A 24,985-nucleotide genomic window follows, 5' to 3' on the forward strand; every position below is an offset into this window, starting at 1 on the left:
GAAAGATAGCCTGAGGGTGCACATGCTGCACTTTTATACTAACCGACTCTTAGTAGTCTTTGCTTAGCCGACAAGGTTAAATGATCGCAGCCGTGATGCGCATATGACGCCGAGAACACGCAATGAGAGATATAGGTCAACCATACAAATCGGGCGTTCTGGTGCCGCCCTCTCGGTCAGTCAGCGTCTACCAATTCGGGAAGGACACTGCGAAGCAATTATAAAGCTGTTTCCTCTTAATTTGGAAGGTGATTAAGAGTTTCAAAGGCGATGAGCCAGCAATCGTTCCAAGTGTATTCATGGGTATGCCTGGCCTGCCAAGGCACTGTTACTATAGCTGCACCGTGTCCTGACTTCTGTCTTCTTTCAGGATAATTCCTTCTTAGAAGTATATGAAAATTGAAGAACGTATCAATGATAATGCGACTTTACTATAGATGGCCATACATCTGTCTCAACGGCATATTGTCGCTAGGATGCTAGTGACGGTTCTCTCGACCTGGATAGGCTACCGAATACGAATACCGCGTCTTGGTAATTCGGATCAAGCGAATCCCGTGCAGCGGCAAGTAATGCATGTGCCTTTCGGACAGATTATGTAGATAGCTGAGATGGGAATGGGCCCCCGGCCTCCGTTGAGTTTTTGTACAAAGATAAGGGCAGTCATTAAGACTACTATATCGAAATACAACGTGGTTGGGAGTAAGGCATGTTTCCTGGTGCAGCAAGATGCTCTCCGGGATTATGAATGAGGTATACCTCATGTCGACAAGAGCTTGCAGCCCTTGTTTCCTTTCGTCGGAGAATCATACATCCATCGTCTAACGACTCTAAATTCCTCTGCGGACTATCGTGAGCATACTCTCAATCTACATGTCCCTCGGTCGAATTATTGACCTTGTTGGTGGACGGGAATCTGCGTCTTAAGCCAAGGATGGCTCACCAAATTTTCGTCATCGGCGACGTGATTTGCTTTCCTCTCCTCACCGGCGGCACGTTCGCTTGGGAATAGGATACAGCTTCCATTTTTGAACGTTCGCATCTGACTCTGTTATAGGAGGTGGCATGTTGGCCTCAGTAAAGGACAACAAATCGGCATTTGACGCCGGTCATAACATCATCATTGGCGGCCTCATACTTCAGCTTCTCAGTTTGGCTTTCTTGTTGTCATTGCCGTTGGAAATATCCCGGACAAATGAGTCCTCTTCTCCAAAAGCTAATATGGTCAAGGCAAATCACCTCGTTTTCCCCCCGGGATTATCTCGTCTGTCGGGTTTGACTCACTCAGGTCGTAGCTCTTGCTGGAGTGAGATGAATTGAGTTTTAACGAGCGCAAGGATACAGAAGGCGAAAGGCTGAATGTCGTCAATTGAATGGACGTGGATGCCGCCGCAGAGTTATATTAGCTCAAAGCTATATCGACTGACGCCGAAGAGCAGCATCGATTGTCCGCATTCCATATGAGGGTCGATGGATTGAGGGACCACGCAAAAGATTCTTGTAGATCCGGACCAGAACTTCTGTCAACGAATTCGAGGGCTTCCGTAGCTCAGTTGGTTAGAGCTTCGTACTAATACTCTAGCGATGAGCCGAGTGTCGGTAATGCGAAGGTCGCAGGTTCAAGCCCTGCCGGGAGCAGCTGTTCCAGTGCCGTCTTATTCGTCAAATCTTTTTTTGCCCCTACCTGTAGTGATCTACCTTGGATATTTCACGTTTATATATCGATTGCCCTTCCATCACATTTCGTATGACTGTCTAGGGGAAAGAAGCCTGGATTATATCTTCACACTCCATTGAACATCCTCCCATCCATTACGCCGCCTTATCCGGACATTGTCCAACCCAACTGGCTTCTTTGCTCCCGTATTGGAGCAATAATTCTGCGCCGCAAATCCATTGTCCGCCTCGAAATCTAGACCCATGATCATTAAAGCGCCTGAGGCGAGGATCTCCTTCTTGGCTAGATGGCGGCCAGGACACAGATGCGCGCCACCGCCATAAGGGACAAATCCCTGGGTCCTGACTTTGCCGTGATTATCTGTGCCAACACCGCCGGGGAGAAATTTCTCGGGCCCGAAAGCCTCAGCGTCCCCGCCCCAAAAGCTATCTCGGTTATGAAGGAGGAACGTCGGGATACAGACCCTCCAGCCCTTTTTGAAGAGAACCTCCCGGCCTGTTTCTGGGTCCGTTAGCACGACGTCTTGGAGAACCTCCCGGTTGCATGTTGGCGTGGAGCCGATTCGGAGAGCTTCCTGGTAGCAAGCATGGAGCAAGGGGCATCCCGCCTCGATAAGTCCAACATCAAGCTCAGCCCTGCGGCCGGCGGGTGATTCGAGCACAGTCATGACAGCTGCAAGCTGTTTACGTAGGACTTGCACTAAAGCCGGGTCGGCGAGAATGTTTTGTATCATGGCAACAGTTGTAGGCACTGTGTTTACCGTGGCAACGGAAATTTTGAACACTTCGATACGAGAACAATCCTCGATGTTCATATCCATGTTGAGGGCTGTGGCAATGCCCGACTTGACGGCTTCGCTGGCAAGCTCGATACTCCCATTCCGAATGAACTCTTGGAAGCCCTGGGAGATTCTAGAAACGGCTCGGACGCCGGTAGGTGCGACGAGACGGGGGAGGAGACCCCAGCTGAGCCGTAGTTGATTCTCATCGAATGTCCTATGATCGGGTGCATGTGAGAACCGCGACACATTATAGGTGGCCCTGACCTACTTACCAAATGTCCTGAATGAGGCTATTGTCAACAGCCATTGGACTTTTCGGTCCGTATAAGCCATTGGCGGTGCCTAGCGTAATGACGTCCCGCACCCATATAAACAAATCCCTTGATACCCATTCGTCACCAAAAGCATTAACTGCTTCGGCCACTGCGTCTGAGCAATGCTGGGCTGGCAAATTTGCGCCTGGACCAGCGGCGAGCGAGTGACTGAATTCCTCCCGCCGCTCTCTTAATGCCAAGGTATCTCTGTAAAGCCCAGCGTGGTCGAGTCCAAAATAGGGCCCGGCGTCTTTACTTAGGCCCAGAATCTTACCACTCACATGCGCGATTAGAGGATCCATGGACATTGACTTGGACTTCAGCGCGGCGTGAGATAGACCCGGTGAAGTAACGACATAAGTCTTGTGGCCCATAACGCTGAGGGTGTACGCAGGCCATGATGTCCGATGCCTTGCATGGTTAGAAATCCAGTTTGCTAACGGGGGGTTCTGTTAAACAGATTCTCACCTCATGTGATCCAAATAGTTAACTCCATGCTTGTAGAATCCGATAAAATGTCCAATGAGTGGTATTGAAGGCTTTATAGTAGGCGGTTCCCTGGGATCATGTCCAGAAGTCTTGAGATAATGCCAGAAGGCGAAAACAAGAAACAAGGAGAGGCCAATCGAGACGAAGGTGTGCTTGGCTGCTCTTTCGGCGAGATTGTCGAATGCTGTGAAATAAAAGGTCCTGCAAGACTCCATCGTCGGTAGGTGCTGTGCCGAGCAGATAGACGGTTAATGTTATGTCGGTCTTACTGCTCAAAGAAGAAGGTTAGGGTTGATGCTCCATTAACATATGTACACTATCGAAGCCCTCGTCGCCACTGCCCACCATGTAACAAGCGCCCAACTACAAGAATAGCCTCTGAGCCGCTGATTCTGCTTGTGATAAGCAGCCTTGCAATGTACTGACTGGAGAGATCCTGTTTGACCTCATCAGCCCTTGTTGCTGGTTCTTCATTGTGCGTTATTTGACCCACGGATTGCCAACAGCTTCCCACGAATCCAGTCAATAAGTCAGGATCGGATCCTTTAGCCTTGCTTGCAGTGGAGATGAAATGATTATCATGACTCCGTTCTAGTTGCGGGTTCAGCATGACTCCGAATGCAACTGAGAATGAGAATCAGATCATGTTTCACTCTTGGTGGCATGTGCGCGTTCCAGGTTGCGCAGGGATGAGGGACATCGCTCATGTTAGGCAGACGCTGGTGAACTTCGGAGTTGGAGAGTTGGCGCTAGATTAACCCGACACCGCTCAAGGTCTAACTTGGAGAAGCCGGTGCCTGGAAGAATTAGACCAGTATTCATGCTCAGCATCAATAGTTCCGGCACCAACACAGACCAAGTAGTGACCCAAGGTCAATGTCCCGTATCCCTCGGAGGTGTTAGGATAGTGAAAGCCAAGTTTCAACTCGAGATGAGGTATTTTCTTTAAACTCGAAGTGGGAAGAGGAGTACGGAGCGCGTAGCTTGCATGTTGGACGTTGTACTTTGAGGCAAGTAGGCACGTACAAAGTATGAGGCGGTGGTCAGTTTTGCTACGCTCACGCCGTCAGCACTCGATACCGGGACTCTGCGCAATACTAGCTGGTACATAGTCAACCTCGCAAGAGAAAGGACCATACTTTCGACTACGTCTGGTCAAAAACTTCATCCTCGTCAGCCAAAGCTATGCCCCTAGCGGCCATTTCGTCCGTTTCTCTCATTCCCTTTCCTCAGTCATTGTCTGACGGCAATCATATCCCTATCTGGGATCTTGTGATACGGTTCTCTGTTCAGGATCTTGGCAAGCATGGGCATCCAGTCATTGCTTGTCCTGGCCGGGACAACGGCCGTTGCGTCGTATCTCAAGCAATCTGGTGCTTCGTATGCAGCAATCCTACTTTGGCTTCTCGGATCTTTAGCAGCTCAGCTGGCTTTATACCTTGCATTCTCAAGCCTAGTCTACCGATGGCTTCTTTCCCCAACGAAAGGACTTCCCCATCCCAAAGTACGCCCATCGGGAATTACTTCAGAGTGATTACAATGAATTGACGCTGACCCCGATTAGGATACTCCCTTTATTCTGGGCAACTTGATTCCATTCCTCAGTGAACCATGGGGAATTCCGCTGGTGCGTTGGCAACGAACTGTGCCGGCCACCGCCAGCGGCTTCTATCGCGTCTTTCTGGGTCCATTCGACTATTTGATTCCCAAGTCCTCACAAGCGGTGAATACTATCATGGCTCAGCCATATCTGTTTCACAAACCAGCTGCCGTTCGCGACGGTCTTGTCGAGAGTCTCGGAGTGGGACTTGTTGCTGCCGAAGGATCTGTTCATAAAGTGCGTAGATGCTCTTTGGCCCCTACGTTCCATTTCGATTTTTCACAGCTAACGTTGGGTACGGACAGAGACAAAAAAAGCTCCTTACCCCCATATTCGGTATGAGTCGCAACAGACGCCTGGTCCCGCAGATGTGGACGAAGGCTCTCACACTGGCCGACAAAATACAGGAGCTTGTCACCGAAAGTAGCTCAACGTCGGTGGTGCTTAACATGCATCCGCTAACTATGGCCGCTACCCTGGATGTCATTGGCGTCACTACTCTCGGCGTCGATTTTGACTCTGTGACACGTCCCGAGCAACCGATCCTGCAAGCATATCAGCGCGTCTTTCCATCGTTTGAGAATCAAAGTGCGGTAGAAAAGTTCTTCGGGGCAACACTTCCGGCGATAGTTTCGCCTCATCTGCTCTTCAAGCTGCCGTTCAAGCCCATTCGCGAATTTCATCAGGGCATGGCATTTTTACAGAAGTTCTGCCTGACACAAATCCGGCGGAAACGACGAGAGATTGAGGAGGACCAATATGACAGCGCTGAGTTACGAGAAAAAGGTGGGCGATAGCTGCATAAAAGCTCATATACGCTCGGCCCGAGTGCTCACATTATACTCTAGACATTCTTTCCGCTATTATTGCTGCCGGACTGCGAGATGAAACTGAGATTCTTAGTCACCTCTTAACTATCCTGGCCGCCGGACATGAGTCCACAGCGATAACGTTGGCATGGGCGATTCTTAAACTTGCTCAGCACCAAGATGTCCAGGGCAAGCTCCGCGCGGAAGTCTTCGCTGCGACCAAGAGCGCCAAACCAGAGGGATTGGCTCTGGAAGACATCAACTCCATGAAGTACTTGAGATGCTTCCTGATGGAGGTCCTTAGACTTTACCCAGCGTTCCCGGCCATGATGCGTGAAGCAGGCCACGACACTGAGGTCGGTGATCTTCTGATTTCCAAGGGCAAGCAGATCATGGTTAGTCCGTATGCTGTCAATCGGTCGCGGGAACTTTGGGGAGATGATGCAGACGAGTTCAAAGTCGAGCGGTGGGAGGACTCGTACAGTGGTGGAGCCAAGTCTTCGCAGGCGTTTCTGACTTTCTCGAGCGGGCCACGCATCTGCATCGGTAAAGACTTTGCCACGCTGAGCCTCAAAGTCTTCTTAACAGTTCTGGTTTCCAGGTTCAGATTTGAAGAGGCGATTCCTGGCTGGCACCCCGTGATACAGAAAGGAACGAGTCTCAAGCCTCAGGGACTGAAGGTCAAAGTATCGCTGCTATGATGGCGACTGTCCGATACGTACGGATGCTTGATGGCGTTAAAGAAGTGCGAGCTAGCCGTAACTTAGGTACATTCATGTCAACTCATTTACTATGCTTTCTGCTCTCCTCCTCCGTAGTCACTCGCTATACTGCGCCCGTCTTTGGGATCATCCCGACCTTGGTTCCGGAGGCGTTCATCAAGGTGATCGACCATTGCTCCACCCAAGGCTTGTCGCTCCGCCTCTCTACCCTGTCAAATTGCTGCACCATTCGAGTCACTATGTAGGCCATTTCGACGTACCCATATGTCTGGCCGAGGCACACTTTTGGGCCCGCGCTAAACGGCAAAAAGTCCCAGCGAGCACTCAAGTTCTCCCATCTCTGTGGGCGAAATTCCTCTGCATCTGGGCCATATACCTCTTGTCGACGCTGAAGGCTGTATACGGAACAACTGATTACAGTCCCCTTGGGGACGAGGACTGGCGACTGACCATCTTTACCACCGCCACGTGGAAGGATGGTGGTCTTGTTCGCGGCACGGAAAAGTACAGGTACTGGGGGGTATAATCGAAGGGCTATCAAACGAGGGATTACAGTCATCAGTAAGATGGCATACAGAGGATCGCTGCGGGTCGGGTTACTCACTCTCGTCAATCAGCTGTCGAAGATATTTCAAGTCCTTGATGTCGTTATAGGTCGGCTTCCTCCCACCGAGGCCGTCCACTTCACTTTGGAGCCTCAACCAAATATCAGGCCGCCGTGCCAGGACAAAGAACAGAGTGCTCATGGCAACAGCCGCCGTGTCCCGTCCGGCGAGAAGCAAGCCTAATACTTCATACCTGATCTTCACCAGGTCATCTGTACTGTCGAGAATGCTATCCAAGAATGAGTCAGGAGGTGTGCTGCGATTGGCTGCTTTTCGCTTCCTGTAGGCCTTTTGAACGATGCGGTCAACGAAATCGTGCAATATCTTGCACGCGTCATCCATGGCAGTGTCGCGATAAAAACGCAACAAGGGACCAAGCGTGGCACGCCTGTTAATCATGTTTCCTACACTGTCGAAAGCTTCAATGACTGTGTGAAGGTGAGATCCTGGCTGACAGTCCAGCGTAGATACAGTTTCGTTGAGAAGGAGCTGGACCACGTTGTCGAAAGTAAGCCGAAAAAATAGGTGTTGGAGATCCACGGTAGATCCATCGTTGGGAAGGCATGCGAAGAAGTTTTGCACGCAACTTTCCAGCTTACTGAGGTCCTCTACTTGGTTTCTGCCAAGGTGCGGGCGGACTAATGACTGTGAATGAGCTGGTCAGTCGCAGGGGTTCTCCTGGGCCAAAGGCTGGACGGATCGGTGTGCACCCTTGAATGCTTCCACGGAGCTCCATCTGTAGTCAGTATGCTGTCTCCTAAGAATGGCCCAAAGAGCCCCTTCTTGCCGCTGTCAAAATCGCCGAATTGACTTGACAGTAACGCCTTGGCGTTTTCGGGGTCGATTGTGCTGATGAATAATTGGCCCAGGATCACTCCGGAAAACGTGTCGCCGAATAAACGGAAGCGATCTTGGGCTGCTTGCAAAGATCTTCCCTGGCGAGCAATGGCAGCATCTTGCTGAAACAAAGAATAACCGATGATTCTTTCTCTTTGCGGTAGGCGCGCACAAGGTTGACACCCGGCTTTGCGGGCAAAACTTCGATCTTTGGTCGAAGCCACGACTCTCTTGGTGATCCAGTAGGCAAGTATCAGGAAGGCCAAAAATTGGAGATACATCATGTTTCTCTTGTTTCACCTCGGGATGTCAGGCCTCGCCAAGAAATAATTGACCAAGGACGACATATGGAGTGAGGCTGCCGATATTTGTGTTCGTCATCAAGCATTAAACGTCTCCTCTGTCGCGAGACAATCCGTCCCGATATGTCGGGATCCGGACTCCTTGCCCCGCGTGGAAATTGACATTGACGGGCAGTTGACCGTTTCCACCCCCTTTCCTTGCACCCCTCCTATGCCTACCTTATTCTCCAGTTTGACATGGCCAAGGTACGGAGCGCACCAACCTCATACCACAATTGTCCCACTGCGGATGGATAGCCTTGGCAGATAGTGAACGGTTAGAGGAGGAACAGGAAAGTGTCTATCAATGCGCGCGCACGCACCTCTTGCTTGTTGCGTACCAAAACTGTTTCATTTTTGCGAACTACCTCAGGCTACGAATAGCGTTGCCTCTTCCTTGTCCCGCCAACACAGACTCGGAGCTGTCGTTGGTAGGGCCGAGCAACTGTATGGATTTTTTTCCGTCCATTCTCGATGCCGCGGAGTATTATCTATTCGTTCTCTCATCGGGGATCTCCGTCATTACCGTCCCTTGATCTAGATCGGAATATGCTTTCTCTCGCAAGAATTGTGTCTCTCCTCTGACTTCTTACTTCTTGAGCTTGTTTATCCATGCCCCCTGAAGGAACTTCGACAGTAATTCCTTTCTTACCCATCTCTCAAAGCCGATACTCAGCATGAACTCCTTACCGCCTGCACCCGATGGCATCGACCCGGCGACTTGGAACTCCATCCTCCACATTCGCACTGGCTGTTTTCCTACTTTACTCCCTGAAATCAGAAACGACTATGGGTACCGGCCAAGCCTGGGCGCCGGCATCGCCTTCGATGTACTCTTCGGATTGACTTTAGTCGGTCATGTCGTGCAAGCGGTTCGCTTCAGGCGCTGGACGTCCATCATGTTTGCCATTGGCGCTCTCAGTAGCTCACCCATTCCATCCATATTGCTCTTGCTTGCCAAGGTCGAAGACTGACCGTGTCAACTTGTTCTGCAGCGGAAGCGATAGGATGGGCCGGCCGAACTTGGAACGCGAGGTGCCCTTACAATCACGACGCCTTCTTAATGCAGATCACGACTCTCATCATAGCACCGACCTTCTTCGCGGCCGGACTCTATGTACTTCTCGGCATCCTGATCAAGCAGCTGGGACCTCAAACAAGCATCCTCTCGCCCAGCCACTACGCGATCATCTTTTGCACTTGCGATGTAGTTTCTCTCGTCGTGCAAGCTGTGGGTGGCGCCTTGGCAGCCAAGGCTACCGTCGAGCTCAACGGAGACACAACAACTGGGACACACATCATGGTTGCTGGGATCGGATTCCAACTCTTCACCATGAGTATCTTTGCACTGCTAGTCTTTGACTTTCTTCGTCGCGCCAGGAGAATGGTGATGATGCGGTCGATAAAACTTGCCCTCATAGCACTATTCGTGGCCTTCTTGATGATATACATACGGTCCATCTACCGTACCGTCGAATTGGCCGAGGGATGGACTGGATTCTTGATCACTCATGAGGGGTACTTTATCGGGCTTGATGCGATTCTCATGGTAATCGCTGCTGTAGTGTTTCTGGTACTTGACCCTGCAGTGCTGCTCCGAAATCAGCCTGTTACCTTGGTAGCAAAATGAGAATCAGTCGAGTAGAAGCCGCCACTGTCGTTATAGAGGAGAAGGCGGCGATCGCGACACAATGGCTCGAATCATGTTCATCGAATCAATTCTCAGTTAATCTGTTGTGCGCCTTTGTGTACCCTTTCAAGAAGAAAGCATATCCAAGATCTTCAAGCGTTTCGAATGGCCCATTAGGTCTTACTTTGCATAACGTGAAATAGGACCTTTCTCTTTTCATCTGTGTAAAGATTAAAGTCTCGCAGAGTATTGTATTTCTACCATTATAGCACAGCTGCTCTCTCTCTAGATGTATTTTGAGCGCGCGAATGCTTAGGAAATGCCATTTGAGAGCCAATCGTGAGTCAAGCAATGAGGTACTTAAGAGAAGGAGCTGCCTCGGCTGGCTGCTTAGGTTCTCCCCGGCCCGCGGGCGGACAAATACTCGTCTCTCAGAGAACTGTCTTCTCTAGAATGGCCGAGAACAGATAGTACTAGTGACTCACTACCACTGTCGCTGATATTCGCCTCCTTGCTGTCTGCCACACGTTGAAGAGATGACCAAGGTAAAGCGAATGTAAACAAAAGAGCTAACCCTGCCGATGCCACTGCAGGAGCCAGACCTACGCGTATCGCCTTGCAATACGCCACCAGGATAGCATTTTTCGTGTTCGCCGGAAAGTCACCGCCAATCTTTCTCCCTGCCTGGAGGGATGACATGTCGTCAGCCGTCAATGGCAAGCCAGCTAGGTTGTGTGACAATCTAGTGGTAAAAGCGACTGCAGACGCTTGAACAGCCACAGCCCTGGAAAAGTCAGTTCGCGATCGTTGTGCAGAGTAAAAGGCTTATGTACGCACGCTCCAATTTGCTGCAACATACGAGAATATCCCAGGGACATTGCCAATTGGTGTTTGTCGAGCACTGCTCTCGGGAATATGATTTCAGCGAGCCACGCCATGCCAAGTCCGAAACCGCTTAATATCTCATAGCCCACGATTTGGGGGATTGAGAAATCCGAATTGAGGGTAATGAAAAGAACATTAGAGATGAGGAATATGACGGCGCCAGCAATAGCTAGGAGGTTGAAATGTGAGACTTTTGCAGCCAGAATGGAGAACACAAAGGTGCTGACGGCAAGGGTCCCGGCGAGAGGGAAAGACAGAAAGCCACTGGACTGTGGGGTAAGCTCTCTGACGACCTGAGAATGCACAGCCGTCAACGTCCCACCCTGATATGTATGTGAGGTTCTGGAGAAGAACGATAGACGCACCTGCAATAGAAAGGGAAGGAATAATGTGATAATAGATACCGATGATAGTGCGCAGAAAAAGATACCTGTGGTAGTCCACACACTTCTGTTAAGGAGAATTGTGCGTTCAAAGATTGCCTCGTTTGCCATTCTCTGTTGCACGAGCAACAGCATAAACGACAGTCCAAAGACCGCGAACATTACTGCACTCCGAGTACTACTCCATCCATATGATCGTCCGTAGTCCAGGCCTAGTATTAGAGGTATGAGAGTCAAGGCTAGTAGCCCTGTGCCTATCCAGTCGAGCATCTTCGCCTTTTCCCAGAATTTCAGGTTATATTTTTCGCCCCTGAGATCGGGCCCCCCCGTATAGGCTGTTCCGATCACCAAGAGAAGGACAATCCCTAGCGCTGGAATGTTTATCCAAAAGAGCCAGTGCCAGCCAAGATGGGATTGAGTGATGACGCCGCCAATGATTGGGCCTATCACGACGCTCAATCCCAAGATTAGAGAGAAGGCGCCCATTGAGATATTCTGTTTCTGGTCCCCAGGCATCAAAGCTAGCATGCGAAAGCCGCCAACACTCAAACCTACAGCGCCGACACCTGACAAGGCCCGGCCACATATGAAGCATGGCGAACTTCCCGACACAGCGCACACGATTGAACCGACTGGAAGCCTGAGTTAGTGAGCCAATAGGGCATCTTGGGGCTGGAAGAGATCTACTAATGAAAATGAGTGCTGAGCTCATATATACCGAGCTAAATGAACATATGGAATAAAGTCTGTTGCAAACAGGTTGCAACACGCATTGTGGAATAAGGTACGCCGAAGTGTAGACACCGATGTCGTGCAGAGCGGAAAATCGAGCAATTATGGTGGGCAGAGCTGGTTCTGTAAGGGGGTTAGGGACGACCTACCTAAGCAGAACAAGTGATAATTTGACTTACCAATGATTGATTGATCTATGCCAATCTGATGATGTGATCAATACTGTCTATATGAACGTGGAATATTGTAATGTGATTTACCATGAAGCCTGCAAGAGCGAGAGCACCAGTGATGGTGCCCTTCCTCCATGGCGTAAGTGGAATGTTCAGATCTGTGGTGGGCTCTCCCTTATTCACCAGCTGCTTCTGTGCCCATAAACGTCGCGGTTTGGAATTCAGACTGGCAACCCTTGGGTCGAGTGCAATGACATTCTCAGAAGCCATTTCCATTTCAGAAAAGGCTAATTCAATCCAGATGAGAATCTTGGCCCACGTTGGAATCTGAATCCTGGGAAATGTTGTAAAAGTGTCGCGCAAGGGAGGTGAGTCAGCGTGATGATACAACGCTTAGGGTTTGAAGAAAGAATCCGACTGTCAGTTTGGAAGAACACTAAAGGAAGTGAGGCATAATCCGACATGGAGAGAGGGCGAAATTCGCCTCCGCGCTGGCCATCTTTAGTATCAGCTCAGATAATAAAAACAATGTATCAGCGTGCCTAAAGGACGCCCTGCTCAATACGAAAACCACGGGGCACACCAACGCCGCAGTCAGTAGTTGGAGTAAGTGGTCCACAGACCCAGATCGAGCCCGAGCCTAGTACGGAACAGCAGCCATCGGCTGCCTGTTCACACCAACAAAACTCAGACTACAAGCCATTGTTCTGTCACCTAACACTAACGAAGATAATACGCCCGACAATCACTAATGTCGAGGCGATGTGATGCGGAGTACAGCCCTCCCCTGCAGCTACCTAACACAGCCCAACAGGGGCAGTCGTGGGGAATGTACATACGATGCACATACCATCGCGAAACTTGGATTTGTCGATCTTTATAAGGCTGACCAATGGGAAACGGTGTTCATAGTTTGACCCCTGGATCCCCGCTCTTCGAAGCGGGCTTCCATTCGGATGCGGCGCAACCGTCGGACTTGGCCTTCTAGATGACTGTGATGGTTGATCTGTGCTCTCATTGACCTCAATCTGAAGCCATTCACCGGCAATTGTGGCATGAATTGTCGCAACACCTTCGGAAGCACCGCGGGAGCCGTTGTCTGCGCACCTAGGCCAGATACTGTCCTCAAGCTCCACCTAGCAGAACCGAGTTTTTCCTCTGGGAGCAAGGCACCAGGGTCTGTCTTACTAGCCAATGCAAAGGGGGTTAATGATTTATTTATAGCGTTAATACGTCGGTGAGTACCTTTCTGGAGTTCAACAATGTAGACATGAATGACGAATACCAGCGTGAGGTCGCAGCACTGTTTATTAACATCACAACTCTACATGCCTCTGGTTCGTGAAATTGTCTAGGCAGAGGTCTAAGGCCTCGCGCCACGCATTCGAGGCGAAGCTGGCAAATCCCCTGGCCAAGAACTGTACATCACCAGTCTTCCAAACGACCCCGAACACTGTAGCCAACCATGCCGCAACCAGAATTCTGATAGCTGCAAACCGCCATTTCGGCAGCCACCATGCCGCGGCAGCGACCCTGGCCATTTTTCTCTTGAGTTCGTCCGATTCCTCAGGATTCTCATACGTCGTCGCGCGGTACCACTCATCAAATTTGTAGAACCACATCAGCCACTTCCACTGCATACCACACTCGACCAGCACCCAGCCCAGCGGGAGGTAGCCCCAATGCCCAAAATAAGCAAAGACTTGGTCGAACCAGACGAGGAGATATATCGTGCAGTAGAAGGTGCTGGCGATTGTGGAGAAGGCTAGCACTGGAAGCAGCAATGTGAAGTAGAGATAAGCGTTGCTGGTGGCGGAGCGAAACCACGTCTTCCTGAATTGGTACAGAAATATGAGGGCGGTAGTAGTGGCACCAGAGATAGTTGCTCCAAAAAAAACAAATTGAATGAAAAGCCGACAGAGGAGCGCATCCGAGGATGTGAACGATGAGAAACAGAGACGTATCCATAGAAGTAGAGCTGGGCCCATGACATGGTGCAACGTCGACGCCCTATCATTCCTTGTGACCGTAAGGTCAATGATGTAAGATCCAGTCAGGATCGCACTAGAAGATTTTCATCAGCTGATGTACGTGGACGATTAACCGCTTTCTACGCACCATGATGTTAGAGATCTTGCAGTATCATTAGCAGTCCAGGATTCCAGAGGAGAAAATCCCGTCAGAACCAGCGGTAAAGTGAGGCCAAACAGAACGACTCGAGATGGGATGACGCCCACCTCGACGGCTAATCGGCTCTTGACGGCCTCATCAAGCTTGGGCCACTCTGGTATAATACGCTCAAAATATCGCCTGGCATTTGAGCGCACTATCGACGTGATGAGAGCTACAACACTGACAATGGACAGATCATGAGCCCAGATGGATTGTGCGAGCATTATGACAAGTTACTGGGAAGGTGTCAAAGCCAACGTGGGGAAAGAATAAGAGCCTGGTCATCAGACAAGGTAAATCTAATGAAGGTGGTCGAGCCTTCTTATTTAGTGTTAGCCAGGGGTTATACAGGCCAGATTCTGCCCAGGTGGTCAGAAACAGAGAATTACACTTGACCCGATGACGCTCGGACAATACATCTGGCAGCGACGACTTTTAAAAAGCCGTTTTCATATCAAGTAAAGATTCTGGTGGATCACGTTATATCAAGAATTTAACCCGACCTTTCGTGATCCTGCTGGCGGCTTGCAGCATCTCTTTTGTTCATGCACTTGAGTGGAGCATTTATTATTGTTCTGATACACCCTTGTGGTGTAGTTTAGCCGCTTTGACTGCCGCGCAAAGCACGGGCTTGGCCGACGGAGCAGATGAGGCTAACGCGAGGACAGATTTGCAGAGTACTTGAGTGGGAATGGCCACGTCTCCCACTTTTTGCCACTTGTGATTGCCTGCTCACCGCATCAATATCATATGGGTCTAAGCAGACGATTAGTCTATGTAGTTTACCCGCTTGAAACGACTGGCGCGAGGTAGGAACGAGGTGAATAAAGGATCCAAAACTCGAAGAATCTTTCACCTGTCCAAAAGAAATATTTTTGGGGGAGGATGACTGCTGACATGCTCTCTTACAGCAACTCTCAGAGGTTCTGGTGATATCCATCAACAGCCGTTAAGCCTGATATGCACACCGAAGCAGACATGTCCAGGTGATCTACCAGTCATATGTACCAATCGGTCGAAGAAGGTTGTATAAACAAGTGGCATCGTCTTTCTCTCACATGTACCCCTGTCGCATGCCCAAAAGGTGTCAGTATGTGAAAATGGCGGCTGCTCACAGCCCCAGGATCAAGGGATTGTCAATGCGACCCCTACCGGTGCCCTACGCGTCTCTACGGGTGCCCACGAGTGCCGGTGCCCACAGCCAAGAAGGTATTTTCCCTGTTGGGATCAACATTGACTATTGTGGTCTATTCATTTGTACCATTGCTCCAGGCTTGAGTGTGGAAACCAGTCTTGCTGGCCCGAGTTTTAGCATTAAGGGCTCGATAGATGCCCTGATACTCTGAGATTCGGGCGACCATAATCTCCTATTCCGCTCTCTCCTTGCGTCCTCTCAACCTCACTGTCGAGAATCCTAATTCTCACACTTTCTCCAACTTCACTTCCCGGCGTTAACTTGCCTTGGATCTGAGAACGATGACTCCCTTCGGGGTTTCTGACACGGACATCCATATCGTCTTACTTTCCTTCATTGCCACTGGTCTTCTCTATGAATACACTCACGGTTACTTGGACCGAAAGCTCCCCAAATGGGATTGCTTTCCCCAGACGCTGCGTAACCGGATGTGTATCGAGATCGCCTGCATCCCCATCCGAGTTGGCCTCGTCTATTTTTCTCTGCCCTCGGTGATATCGGCTTTCACGCCAGCCTCTAACTGGACGGCTGTTGATACTCAACGCTCACTAATCGCCTGGTTCGTTGCACAAGATCCTTTCTTGAGACAGGGATCGCCTACTGACTACCCATATTTAGCTCCTTGATGACCGGCGCCTATCTGTTTGACTTGATGATTTACAGGGAAGATGTCTTTGGCGTTCTTCATCACTGCATGGGGCCAGCATTACTGCTCTGGACGCGTCTATGTTTCTCCTCTTTCACTTCAGCCGATGCCCTGGTTTCCCGCAGCTTGATGATGTTCATCTTTTTCGGCGCAGCGACAGGCGGCGTGTTTGCCAGCGCTGGGGTCTTTGTACTGCGTGTGGGGAAAAAATACTTGGAGCGCGGCACCCTACACAGATATTTCGCACTCTGTGTTGCTGGGTTGACTGTTACTACGGTGCTCAGCTGCTACCTAAACGTTCTCTACTTCTTGCACACATGGGATCAGGCTTACGCATACTTTGGCCTGGCCATCCCACTCCCCATTCTTTGGGAGACCTTTGAGTGCTACTTACAGTGGCGATGGCTTCTCCGCTTCTACGCCATCGAAGACAAATTGCGGCGAGGAGATCAAAGATCGAACGACTTCTCCGACGAATCCGATCATACTTGCCGGCTAGCTGACAGTAAGCGAGAGATACCTTCAGTATTCCCTCGTGGAACAGTATCTGTGTTGCGAGTGCTTGTATGGCAATGGGTCTTACTACTGTGCTGGCTCTACTTTAAATTTGTGCGGGAGGTGTACTTTCGCTGGTCAACTCCATCAGCACAATTGGCCCACCAGGTAGAAACTGCCTCGAATAATAGCGTCGAGTGGTAGCGTTTCACTATGAATGGAATGGGTTTCAGGAAGATTGTGCATAAGTAGTGCCACGGAACAGCCATGAACGAGGAAATGTAGGCAGAATAAGGTAGCCCTGGTGTCATTGGAAATCTGCGTGGAGGTTATCTGAGAGAATGAGGAAATTCAAGCCACTCGATGCAAGTGGAATTCATGTAGACTACATTGATCAGATAGCTCAGTCAATTGGTTGACGGGAAACCAGCCTTGTGTTATCGGTTTTCCATCCTCCTAGTCAGGTAGTTGAGATGCTCACTTAGATGAGCCAGTGAGGAACTACACATGCTAGGTAATACACTGATGGGCAAGATCGTGGGAGACTCCACCCTAACGACCTGGCCAGGCGGCCGTTTCGTTATTGACCATACTAAAGTGAGGTAGCTGAATCGCACGGACCAAACCCGGGTCATATTAAAGGAGGGCAGAGCAGCCCGTCAGATGGCCATCGCTGTGTACTCTCTCTCGGGAGCCTATACCAGGAACCTTGAACAAGAAATCAAACCACATTCAACGGTTACCGTCTGGGCGTCTTTTATCCGTACGCCTTGTTGCACCTCTCACTTTGGTTGCTTCCATCGACCATTTAGACGAGTGCTCAGATTCAACATGGACGCGGAGTACTTGTCCCCGATTGACCAAATCCTTCCTCGGATGTACTTTGGCGAAATACTCTGCTTTCCCAGTACAAATGAAGGGTTGTTCCCAATCCTGAAGCAAGGGCTGAGCAAAGTTGCCGTCAATGTCCCACAGATTACATCTTTCGTCTTGAATGATGATTCCCGGCCAGGAAATATTCGGCTCAACAGCGGACGCGATTCCATCGATAAGATTTTGGTATATCGTGAAGACCTAGTGGCGGATATGCCGGAATACGAGATGCTGAGGATGGCCTCTTTTCCAATCTTTCCAAACTCACCTCTCTTCTATCCACATATTCCAGAAGTGCCATGGGCTGCACCGTGGCCCGTCATCCGAGCCGAAGTGACTCGGTTTCGTGGAGGCTTTATACTCGTGGTGCTTGCTCATCACTGCGTTTTTGATGGCGTTGCATTATCGGAGCTGCTCGACATGTGGGCAGCGTCCTGTCGCGACCCGCTCGGTCCGCCTCCAGAGGTGCGTCTTGAGCGCTTGAATAGGAGGGCTATTCTGGAAAACACCCCCTCAAAGCAAAGCCGATCTCAGCCTTCCGTGATATTCAGAGCATCCGACAGAAGGCGATTGCTACCCAACTTCATCTCACTTCTTCAGCGACCGTTCAATTCGATCTTGCCAAAGCCTCTGCAGCCTTGTTGGCCGATTACGATGTACCGTCTCCCGTCCCACAAGCTTCACAGTCTCAAAACCACTCTGAACCAATTCGCCTCCCGGCTTGGGTTGCGGTTCCTTTCTACGAACGACGTACTATGCGCTCTGATATGGAGCTGCGCTACGATGGCAATGAGCCCCAATTTTCAGCCTTGGACCTCATCGAGCCGTTGCTCGACCGGTGTTTCAGTGAATGTCCGGTCGAAGCTCCAGCCACGCCTCCCGGGTGATTTTCTCGGTTGCGCCATCGGCATTGCCTACATTGATATGGCAAGGAGGAATCTGCTGGCCGCAGCTGGGGGGAAATCGCTCGAAATGCTAGCCAGTGTCGCTGCAGCTATCCGCCGAGGCGTGGATGGAGTAACGAATGAGAAAATGAAAGATATAATAAGCTTTGTCGAAACGGAGGGAAATACGAGCAACTTGCAGTGGCGACCGAAGAGACTAAACGACTTCTATATCGCCAGTTGGGCACATCATCGGATATATGATGCCGATTGGGGGCCCAAGATTGGTAAATGTGAAGCGCTGCGAGTAGCGCAGATGTCCCTCATGCCAATGTGTGTGATACTGCCGGCTCGTGATAATCACGGGCTAAAGGAGAATCAACCAGGAGACATAGAAGTGGCTATTTCGCTAAATTCTTCACATATGGAGCGGTTCAGGAAGTTGAAACTCATGAGAGAGTTCGCAGAGACGATAGGGGTCTGACACGCGGCGGCATCTATACCCAAATGTACCTCATCTGAGATCTGTAGGTGAAAGATTTGTACTCGTAATTACCTAATATGTCGGCTTTCAGTGCTGGTTGGGTGTTATTTACTTTCACCGTTTGCCAAAAACTGACGCATGCTCTTTCTCGCGATCATTGAGCACAAGTGGGATACACCCTACACTGCAGTCAAAATGCCTTGGGTAGAATGTAAATGCAATTAAACCCTGTATTATGTAGTATTCTGTCCAAGCCTTCCGTTGAGATAACAGTTCTTCTTCCGCTCTTTCTCCCCCTCTTCTAGTTCTTACTTTGATACCCTATTTATTCTATGCCCCTTCACTAATACGTTTCTCTCACCATGACGACCTCCGTGCGTCTTGTCCGACTACACCTTTCTCGAATGACAGTGCTGGACATCCTTCATACCCAGATACCTCCTCTAGAGACGACGTTCATTGTCTCCATTACACGCCCTAGGTACCTATCTATGTTACTTGACATAAGCTGGCTATCCACTTCCGGGTATACATCTCAACTATATGTCGAACGTTCATTATCCTCAAGCATACCTCCTCCCTAAGACTGATAACCATGATGCTTACCAGGCGTTCTCCACTTAAAGCTGAGATAGTAATGCTTCGCGCCGGAAGCGGAAAAGGATCTCTCTGTGGAGGCGTTTGACCTCTTCTTTGGTTTGTTTTGGACCATGATCTCGCTCACTAGTATTGGTCGTCAGGTCAGAAGCCAAGATCTTGACCGTCATTTTTGTCACCGCCTGAGATGGCATCCCGGGGCTACGGGTCAGACTCCACAGAGCCTTCAGTCCGGACGTTGAACTGCCTGTGTTCCAGTGTCTTTATTATATAAGTTCGCCACTGGTTGTATAGCTGGCTTTTCTTTCCCACCATCGTCAGCCTGTTCTTTCATCAAGGTCACCTGTATGACAATGACGCACAGGTGAGTGAGCAATCTGGAGGTGACAGGTCATTGTGAAAACAGGCGGATGCTACCTCCAGCTGATGCTTTTGTGGAGGGGAGCGGATCATATTTGCGTCTCAATTGCTCAATATAAATCTAGTCTCTCGAGCCAACTGGAAGAGATCCATGCGTCGCTTGAGTCACGATAGCATTCAACCAATGTCGAGGTCTTCACCTCTTGCGGAGGCAAATGGACTACATCTATGCCATAAACCTCTGCGGAATAATCTTAGCTGGTTATACATTATTGACACTTCCGCAGCGGTTATGATCAAGGGGCAAGCAACCCGTCCCATCCCACAGGGCGCTAGTTGAGATTGCTGCTGCCGCTACTACCTGTCCAATATCGCGGCCCGTAACAAAACCAGTTCAAGGTCGTTAATATATATTCCCTACTCAGTGAGAGCCCCTTTAATATGTTCATTGCGAATCAGCTACGCATGCATGAATCCAATAGTCATCTCAATGCGGACTTTTGGTTCCGCCATCTACCTATACACAGTAGTGCTATAAATCTCGTCTGCTAAGGCTAAGGGACAAAAACGGAGCCACAAACCGGTAAGCTCAGGGGGAAAGCTATGCTAGCAAAATAGCATTAGCTATAAAGCCACGCGTCGGAGGCGAACGATCCGTATTTAACGCCATGCTCAAACTACTTCCCATTTCCACTGAGCTGGTTCCTTTCCAGAAAGTTCATTCGTTCGCCGGTAGCTTAAGTTCTGATGCACGCCACATAGCCTCAACTTCGTATTGGTTACCATATGACTCCGCTGGGGAGCCCGGCCCAGACCGTAGCTAGCGACAGACCATTGCAAGCCACTGCGGCCCCGGCATGGAGAGTGTAAAGGACAACGACAGGCCAGGGTGACAGAGCCTTCTTGAAGTTATAGAAAGCTGATGATTTCCTGAGATTCTCAAGCATACTGACTGTCCAGTGGTACAATTGCCTCTACTGCAATGATCAACATGAAGAACACTGCGTTCATCCTGCTGGCGCTCGGAGGGAACGTCTTTGCCCATCACCCGTCAGCGAAGACTGAGTTGATCTGCACTAGCGAGTACGGCCGTTCCTCTGTCCGCCATGTCCAAACTCACACATCGACCCATACGAAGCCCTACACCTATACGGAGCTTGTCACCCGTACACCAATTGTCACAGTTCGACTACCACCCAAAACGAAGACTCTTCACAAGACCAAAACTGTGATCGTAAGATCAACCGCCTCAACGGTCACAGATGTAGCCACGATTACAACCACTAGTGAGCATATGGCCTGATGAACCGATCGCGCAACAACGACTAACTACAGTTAGATACAATCGTACGTCGAGTCCGTCACGAATACCATTACCTTCACAAGCACTTCCACCGATGTATCTTCGACCATGGTGACAGCAACTTACACAATGTCTACGCCCGATGGGTTTATCCCCCGTGCAAGCCGAGCCCGGCTACGTTTCCAAGCACAAAAGAGCAGAATATGTTGACCTCCAGAAAAAGGCTAAGAACACGGAAGAGCAGTGCACCGGAGGGGTTTGCATATTGAGTCAGTCAAATGTCTGAAACTTGTAGAGCAGATTGTCGTAAAGACTATCATCAAAACAGCTCAACCAGCCACCAGGACTCTTGGCCCATTTATCTCGACCACAACTGTCCCCATCACGACGACCTCCACTTCTACAATTTTCCCCGCAGACATTACCAGCACAGTGACTGCTGTTACATCTGCAACCATAACCTCAACCACTGACATTACGACCTCGACCGTCACAACTACATCAAGTCAGTTTCCCAACTTTCGTGTGTACACTCTTTGCAACGCTGACGACTTTGGTTCACAGCGACTGTCACGAGCCAAGCCCCCACCGTGACCGTTTATCTAGCCTGTGCTCAAGACAACATTGCTTCGACTGCCAACGGGGGTGCCTTTATCTCCAACGTTGGTACTTCCGCTGCCAAGATTGTGGGCGGGGGCAATGGTGGAGATGCTTTTGCTTGCTGCAACGCTTGCCAAGCTACGCCATTCTGTCAAGCAACTCTCTCGAGCGAGCAAGAGGGGTTCTGTCTCTTGCTTACTAACAAAGATACACTGCAACAGTGCAATCCTGGACAGTTCTACGGCGATGCATTCCTGACCAACCCAAATCCTTCATTCCAGTTCACTGTCAGTAATGGCCCTTGCGGCGCTATTCGGAATGCGGGCTCGGCTGCCTAGCCGCTTTGAGAATCTTGAAGATATATTAGATTCACAAGAAAGAGCTGGTGTCATGTCATCTCCCACAAGAGTATCAGCAGAACCCTCAGGGCCGTCAAGCACAGACAGACTGCTTCATCGAGACTAAGGTTGAAGACCTATTGTTGCTTGTTGCCGGTCATAGAATTGAGGGTTGGAAATCTGGGGGCTCTGACTCAACGTTGCCGAGGGAATTGCAGAGACGAGTGCCGCGCCGCTTCACTACGTTAAGCTAATTCGTGAGCCAACCCATCGTGGTACCTTTTGTTGGTTATTGATTTTGCGTTCTCGTCGGATGCCAGATTTCAAAGCTTTGGTTCTAAAGATGCTTATTCTCAAGTGCCGTCACGCACTGGCCAATTCTTGAGTAGATGTTTCACCGCCGATGATAGTGTCTCTCTAAATGCGTCAAATTTCAGAGAAAGAATAAGGAGTAAATCTATAGGAATGTCTAAGAACTTGAATGACATGCTCGCAGTCTCAGCAAGCATTCTTCTGTGTCTCTTGTGGCTTGTTCAGCTGATACTCGCTTGGAATGTCTTCTGGCCACGCATCCACACCGTCCAAGATGACGATTCCCATCCCACCCATCAAATGGAGCTCAATGTGGCAGTGGAATAGCCAAGGGCCAGGGTTGTCGACGTAGTACCTGTAAACACTCCATGAAGCCTCCTCGTTGAAAGAAAATGCCGTTATCCACGTGTCGCGCAAGCCAGGAGTCTCCAAGTTGAAATCCTCGGGCCGCTCTTCCATTGCCTCTTCAACACTGGTGTAGTTCCAAACACCCGTTCCGAAGCCGATTCTCCAGGTCTTGCTACCGTGTTTGTGGATGAAATGTTCAAACGAAGATTTATCGCCAGGCAGGGTCGACACCTGCAGGATAAGATCAACCCAAGTCCCATTCTTGGTGCGGATCACTAAGCCCTCATCATCGGTGCCCAGTGTTGCGTTGGGATAGAATAGGAGGGGCTCGTTATTTTGAAAATCCACAGGCAATAGATACTTGGTGTTCATGGTGTAATTATATGGCGCGCCGACGCGGCCAAGCGCGAGATGAACTTCCTGGTCAGCCTTGCCTGGTCGGGGTTTGTTCGGAGGCCACGGTGGCATGTGATCCGTCTCCAGCTGCCAGGGAAAATAAGAGTGCAGCTCGACATCTGGCGTGATTGGATTGCCTCCATAGGAAAGGTATGCTTTCTCCGAGGCAGGGCTTTCCTGATGCCCTTTATAGACCATTTCGGCAAAACCACCCAATACCTGCGAGGCCCCAGAGTTTGGTATGCGCATAGTGTACTTGCCCGGTACTTGGTCGAGCCTCATCATAATTGAAAAGGTCTCGCCGGCAGACAGTACGGTCGAAAGAACCCTCTTGGGTTTCACGTAGTTGCCGTCGACTTCGTATATATAGAAGGGATGCTGGTCGACCGAGAAGGCAATCTGAGCGATGGTGGCAGCGGCTACAATGTGCATGCTGACCCAGCCGTTATTTCTGGACGGGTCAACAAAGATGGTCGCATTCTGATTCTTGGATGCAACGCAGCCTTCCTGAACCCGTGGCGGGATAAGGTCTGGACGCTTGGTGATGTTCCAGGGACCGCCTTGGATCTGGTCGATATCCGCCGGGAAGCATCTAGCCGCATGAAAGGTCAGTATGTGTGGAAGGCGATAGGGCGATTAGGGACATGTGTGCAGCTCACCCTTTGTCTGAGACCTCAGTACCTGGCGGGAAACCATCCTGAGCTAAGCCTGGGGCAAGCTCGTTTTGGAGAAACTTCTGGCCCGGGCAGTAAACTTCGCCTTTACCATTAACCAGAATGCTGTCGAGACAACTGTTTCATGTGTTAGTTAGTCACATTGTAACCAATGGAAGTTGGTCTTCGCATATAAACATACAAGACGAGAAATCCTGAATCAGTGGATATCTTCCAATATTCATCGGAAGTATATTGGCTCCAGTCAGATACGACGAGGTATTCAGGATCGCGGGCGGCCTTTTCCATAGCTTCGATGTCCTTTGGGTCGTCGCTTATCTGACTCCATAGCCCTGTACGATTTTCTTTCGGCCTATGCGGCTTTGGTTAACATCCAAGTGCTTAGAAAGGCTGAAGCGCGGGCAAGACCGACCTGATATGAATGGCTCCATAGAGCCCATCAACTAATGACATTTTCTCATGGGAGTGGTACCAATGGTTGCCTGGAGGATACGCCTTGAACTTGTACACAAACTCTGTTCCTGGCTGGATCGGGCGTTGCGAAAGACCAGGGGTGCCATCGGACCACGGGGTATCCTTCTGCCTAAAAAGAGCATTCAGTGTCAGTAAACCCGTACTGGAGTAGAATAAGAGGTGAAGTCGGACGAACTCTAGGCCGTGCCAGTGCACAGTCACATTTTTGGCCATGTCATTGATTACGGTTACCTGGATGCCCCTTGCGTTAGATGCATGTACTGACAAGAACAGCTGATCCAAGGATGCAAAACACTTACTTCAACGTCATCCCCTTCGTCCCAGACAAGTGTTGGACTGGGAAACTGTCCATTGGTGTGGATCAATTCTCTTGTCTGCCCGTTCGGAGCACCCTCTTCCCAAGTGATACGCAGATTCTCCCGAACAGTCTTTGCCCAGATGTTTGTGTGCAACAGACTCGCCGCCAGCAGCACCCACGCAAAACGACTCATCATGAATGAATGCCAGTAACTGAGGGATCCGAATCTCGAGGCTTGTTTTGTTGTGTCAATCGGTTGAGACAGATGGTTGTGTAGATTCCTACCGCGATGCCGTTCTTATATCGCAAATCCAGAGTAGACTGATCCAGGGCGCGAGAGCCCACGCCCGCCCTAAGAGACCCATGCTCGAAAAAGTCGCCTCTCATCAAACGGAAAGGGAACAATGCTGAAACTGGTTCTGCATTCATCGCATGTGATTATGCAATTACTTCAAATCTGCTTTCATCAGAGCGGCTCCGTGTCACTCCATGACCTTGACAGCCTGTCGTTTACTGAAGCTGGCATTGCATGCACCGAAAGCAATAGTGCTGGTGCT

General features: G+C 50.1%; 9 protein-coding genes across 9 annotated transcripts; 5 read left to right on the forward strand and 4 right to left on the reverse strand.

Annotated features, from left to right (window-relative positions):
• Nucleotides 1–1,775: 1,775 nt before the first annotated feature.
• On the reverse strand, nucleotides 1,776–3,477 carry CCMA1212_008627 (7-alpha-hydroxycholest-4-en-3-one 12-alpha-hydroxylase; the record flags this gene model as incomplete). The annotated part of the gene is made up of 3 exons (XM_073705749.1): nucleotides 1,776–2,673; nucleotides 2,732–3,184; nucleotides 3,242–3,477. 3 exons carry the CDS (start codon nucleotides 3,475–3,477, stop codon nucleotides 1,776–1,778), a joined length of 1,587 nt encoding a protein of 528 aa, XP_073555825.1.
• Nucleotides 3,478–4,568: 1,091 nt separating this feature from the next.
• CCMA1212_008628 (Cytochrome P450 72A13) lies at nucleotides 4,569–6,372 on the forward strand (the record flags this gene model as incomplete). The annotated part of the gene is made up of 4 exons (XM_073705750.1): nucleotides 4,569–4,766; nucleotides 4,827–5,103; nucleotides 5,148–5,648; nucleotides 5,711–6,372. 4 exons carry the CDS (start codon nucleotides 4,569–4,571, stop codon nucleotides 6,370–6,372), a joined length of 1,638 nt encoding a protein of 545 aa, XP_073555968.1.
• Nucleotides 6,373–6,496: 124 nt separating this feature from the next.
• On the reverse strand, nucleotides 6,497–7,340 carry CCMA1212_008629 (Cytochrome P450; the record flags this gene model as incomplete). Its single annotated transcript, XM_073705751.1, has 2 exons — nucleotides 6,497–6,927; nucleotides 6,998–7,340. The coding sequence occupies 2 exons, from the start codon at nucleotides 7,338–7,340 to the stop codon at nucleotides 6,497–6,499; spliced, it is 774 nt and encodes a 257-aa protein (XP_073555969.1).
• Nucleotides 7,341–8,853: 1,513 nt separating this feature from the next.
• On the forward strand, nucleotides 8,854–9,806 carry CCMA1212_008630 (Sphingoid long-chain base transporter RSB1; the record flags this gene model as incomplete). Its single annotated transcript, XM_073705752.1, has 2 exons — nucleotides 8,854–9,097; nucleotides 9,172–9,806. The coding sequence occupies 2 exons, from the start codon at nucleotides 8,854–8,856 to the stop codon at nucleotides 9,804–9,806; spliced, it is 879 nt and encodes a 292-aa protein (XP_073555768.1).
• Nucleotides 9,807–13,295: 3,489 nt separating this feature from the next.
• CCMA1212_008633 (uncharacterized protein) lies at nucleotides 13,296–14,375 on the reverse strand (the record flags this gene model as incomplete). Its single annotated transcript, XM_073705753.1, has 2 exons — nucleotides 13,296–14,043; nucleotides 14,098–14,375. The coding sequence occupies 2 exons, from the start codon at nucleotides 14,373–14,375 to the stop codon at nucleotides 13,296–13,298; spliced, it is 1,026 nt and encodes a 341-aa protein (XP_073555964.1).
• A 1,252-nt stretch (nucleotides 14,376–15,627) lies between these two features.
• CCMA1212_008634 (uncharacterized protein) lies at nucleotides 15,628–16,691 on the forward strand (the record flags this gene model as incomplete). The annotated part of the gene is made up of 2 exons (XM_073705754.1): nucleotides 15,628–15,905; nucleotides 15,965–16,691. The coding sequence occupies 2 exons, from the start codon at nucleotides 15,628–15,630 to the stop codon at nucleotides 16,689–16,691; spliced, it is 1,005 nt and encodes a 334-aa protein (XP_073555770.1).
• A 627-nt stretch (nucleotides 16,692–17,318) lies between these two features.
• CCMA1212_008635 (Fumigaclavine B O-acetyltransferase easN) lies at nucleotides 17,319–18,728 on the forward strand (the record flags this gene model as incomplete). Its single annotated transcript, XM_073705755.1, has 1 exon — nucleotides 17,319–18,728. One exon carries the CDS (start codon nucleotides 17,319–17,321, stop codon nucleotides 18,726–18,728), a length of 1,410 nt encoding a protein of 469 aa, XP_073555769.1.
• A 1,948-nt stretch (nucleotides 18,729–20,676) lies between these two features.
• Nucleotides 20,677–21,926, forward strand: CCMA1212_008636 (uncharacterized protein; the record flags this gene model as incomplete). The annotated part of the gene is made up of 4 exons (XM_073705756.1): nucleotides 20,677–20,919; nucleotides 21,107–21,244; nucleotides 21,289–21,493; nucleotides 21,553–21,926. The coding sequence occupies 4 exons, from the start codon at nucleotides 20,677–20,679 to the stop codon at nucleotides 21,924–21,926; spliced, it is 960 nt and encodes a 319-aa protein (XP_073555892.1).
• A 498-nt stretch (nucleotides 21,927–22,424) lies between these two features.
• CCMA1212_008637 (Laccase abr2) lies at nucleotides 22,425–24,621 on the reverse strand (the record flags this gene model as incomplete). The annotated part of the gene is made up of 5 exons (XM_073705757.1): nucleotides 22,425–23,574; nucleotides 23,642–23,773; nucleotides 23,838–24,008; nucleotides 24,069–24,361; nucleotides 24,430–24,621. The coding sequence occupies 5 exons, from the start codon at nucleotides 24,619–24,621 to the stop codon at nucleotides 22,425–22,427; spliced, it is 1,938 nt and encodes a 645-aa protein (XP_073555967.1).
• Nucleotides 24,622–24,985: the final 364 nt, after the last annotated feature.

Source organism: Trichoderma ghanense (assembly GCF_004382785.1).
Source record: "Trichoderma ghanense strain CCMA-1212 chromosome Unknown scaffold_12, whole genome shotgun sequence".
In the NCBI taxonomy this organism is placed as follows: domain Eukaryota; kingdom Fungi; phylum Ascomycota; class Sordariomycetes; order Hypocreales; family Hypocreaceae; genus Trichoderma; species Trichoderma ghanense.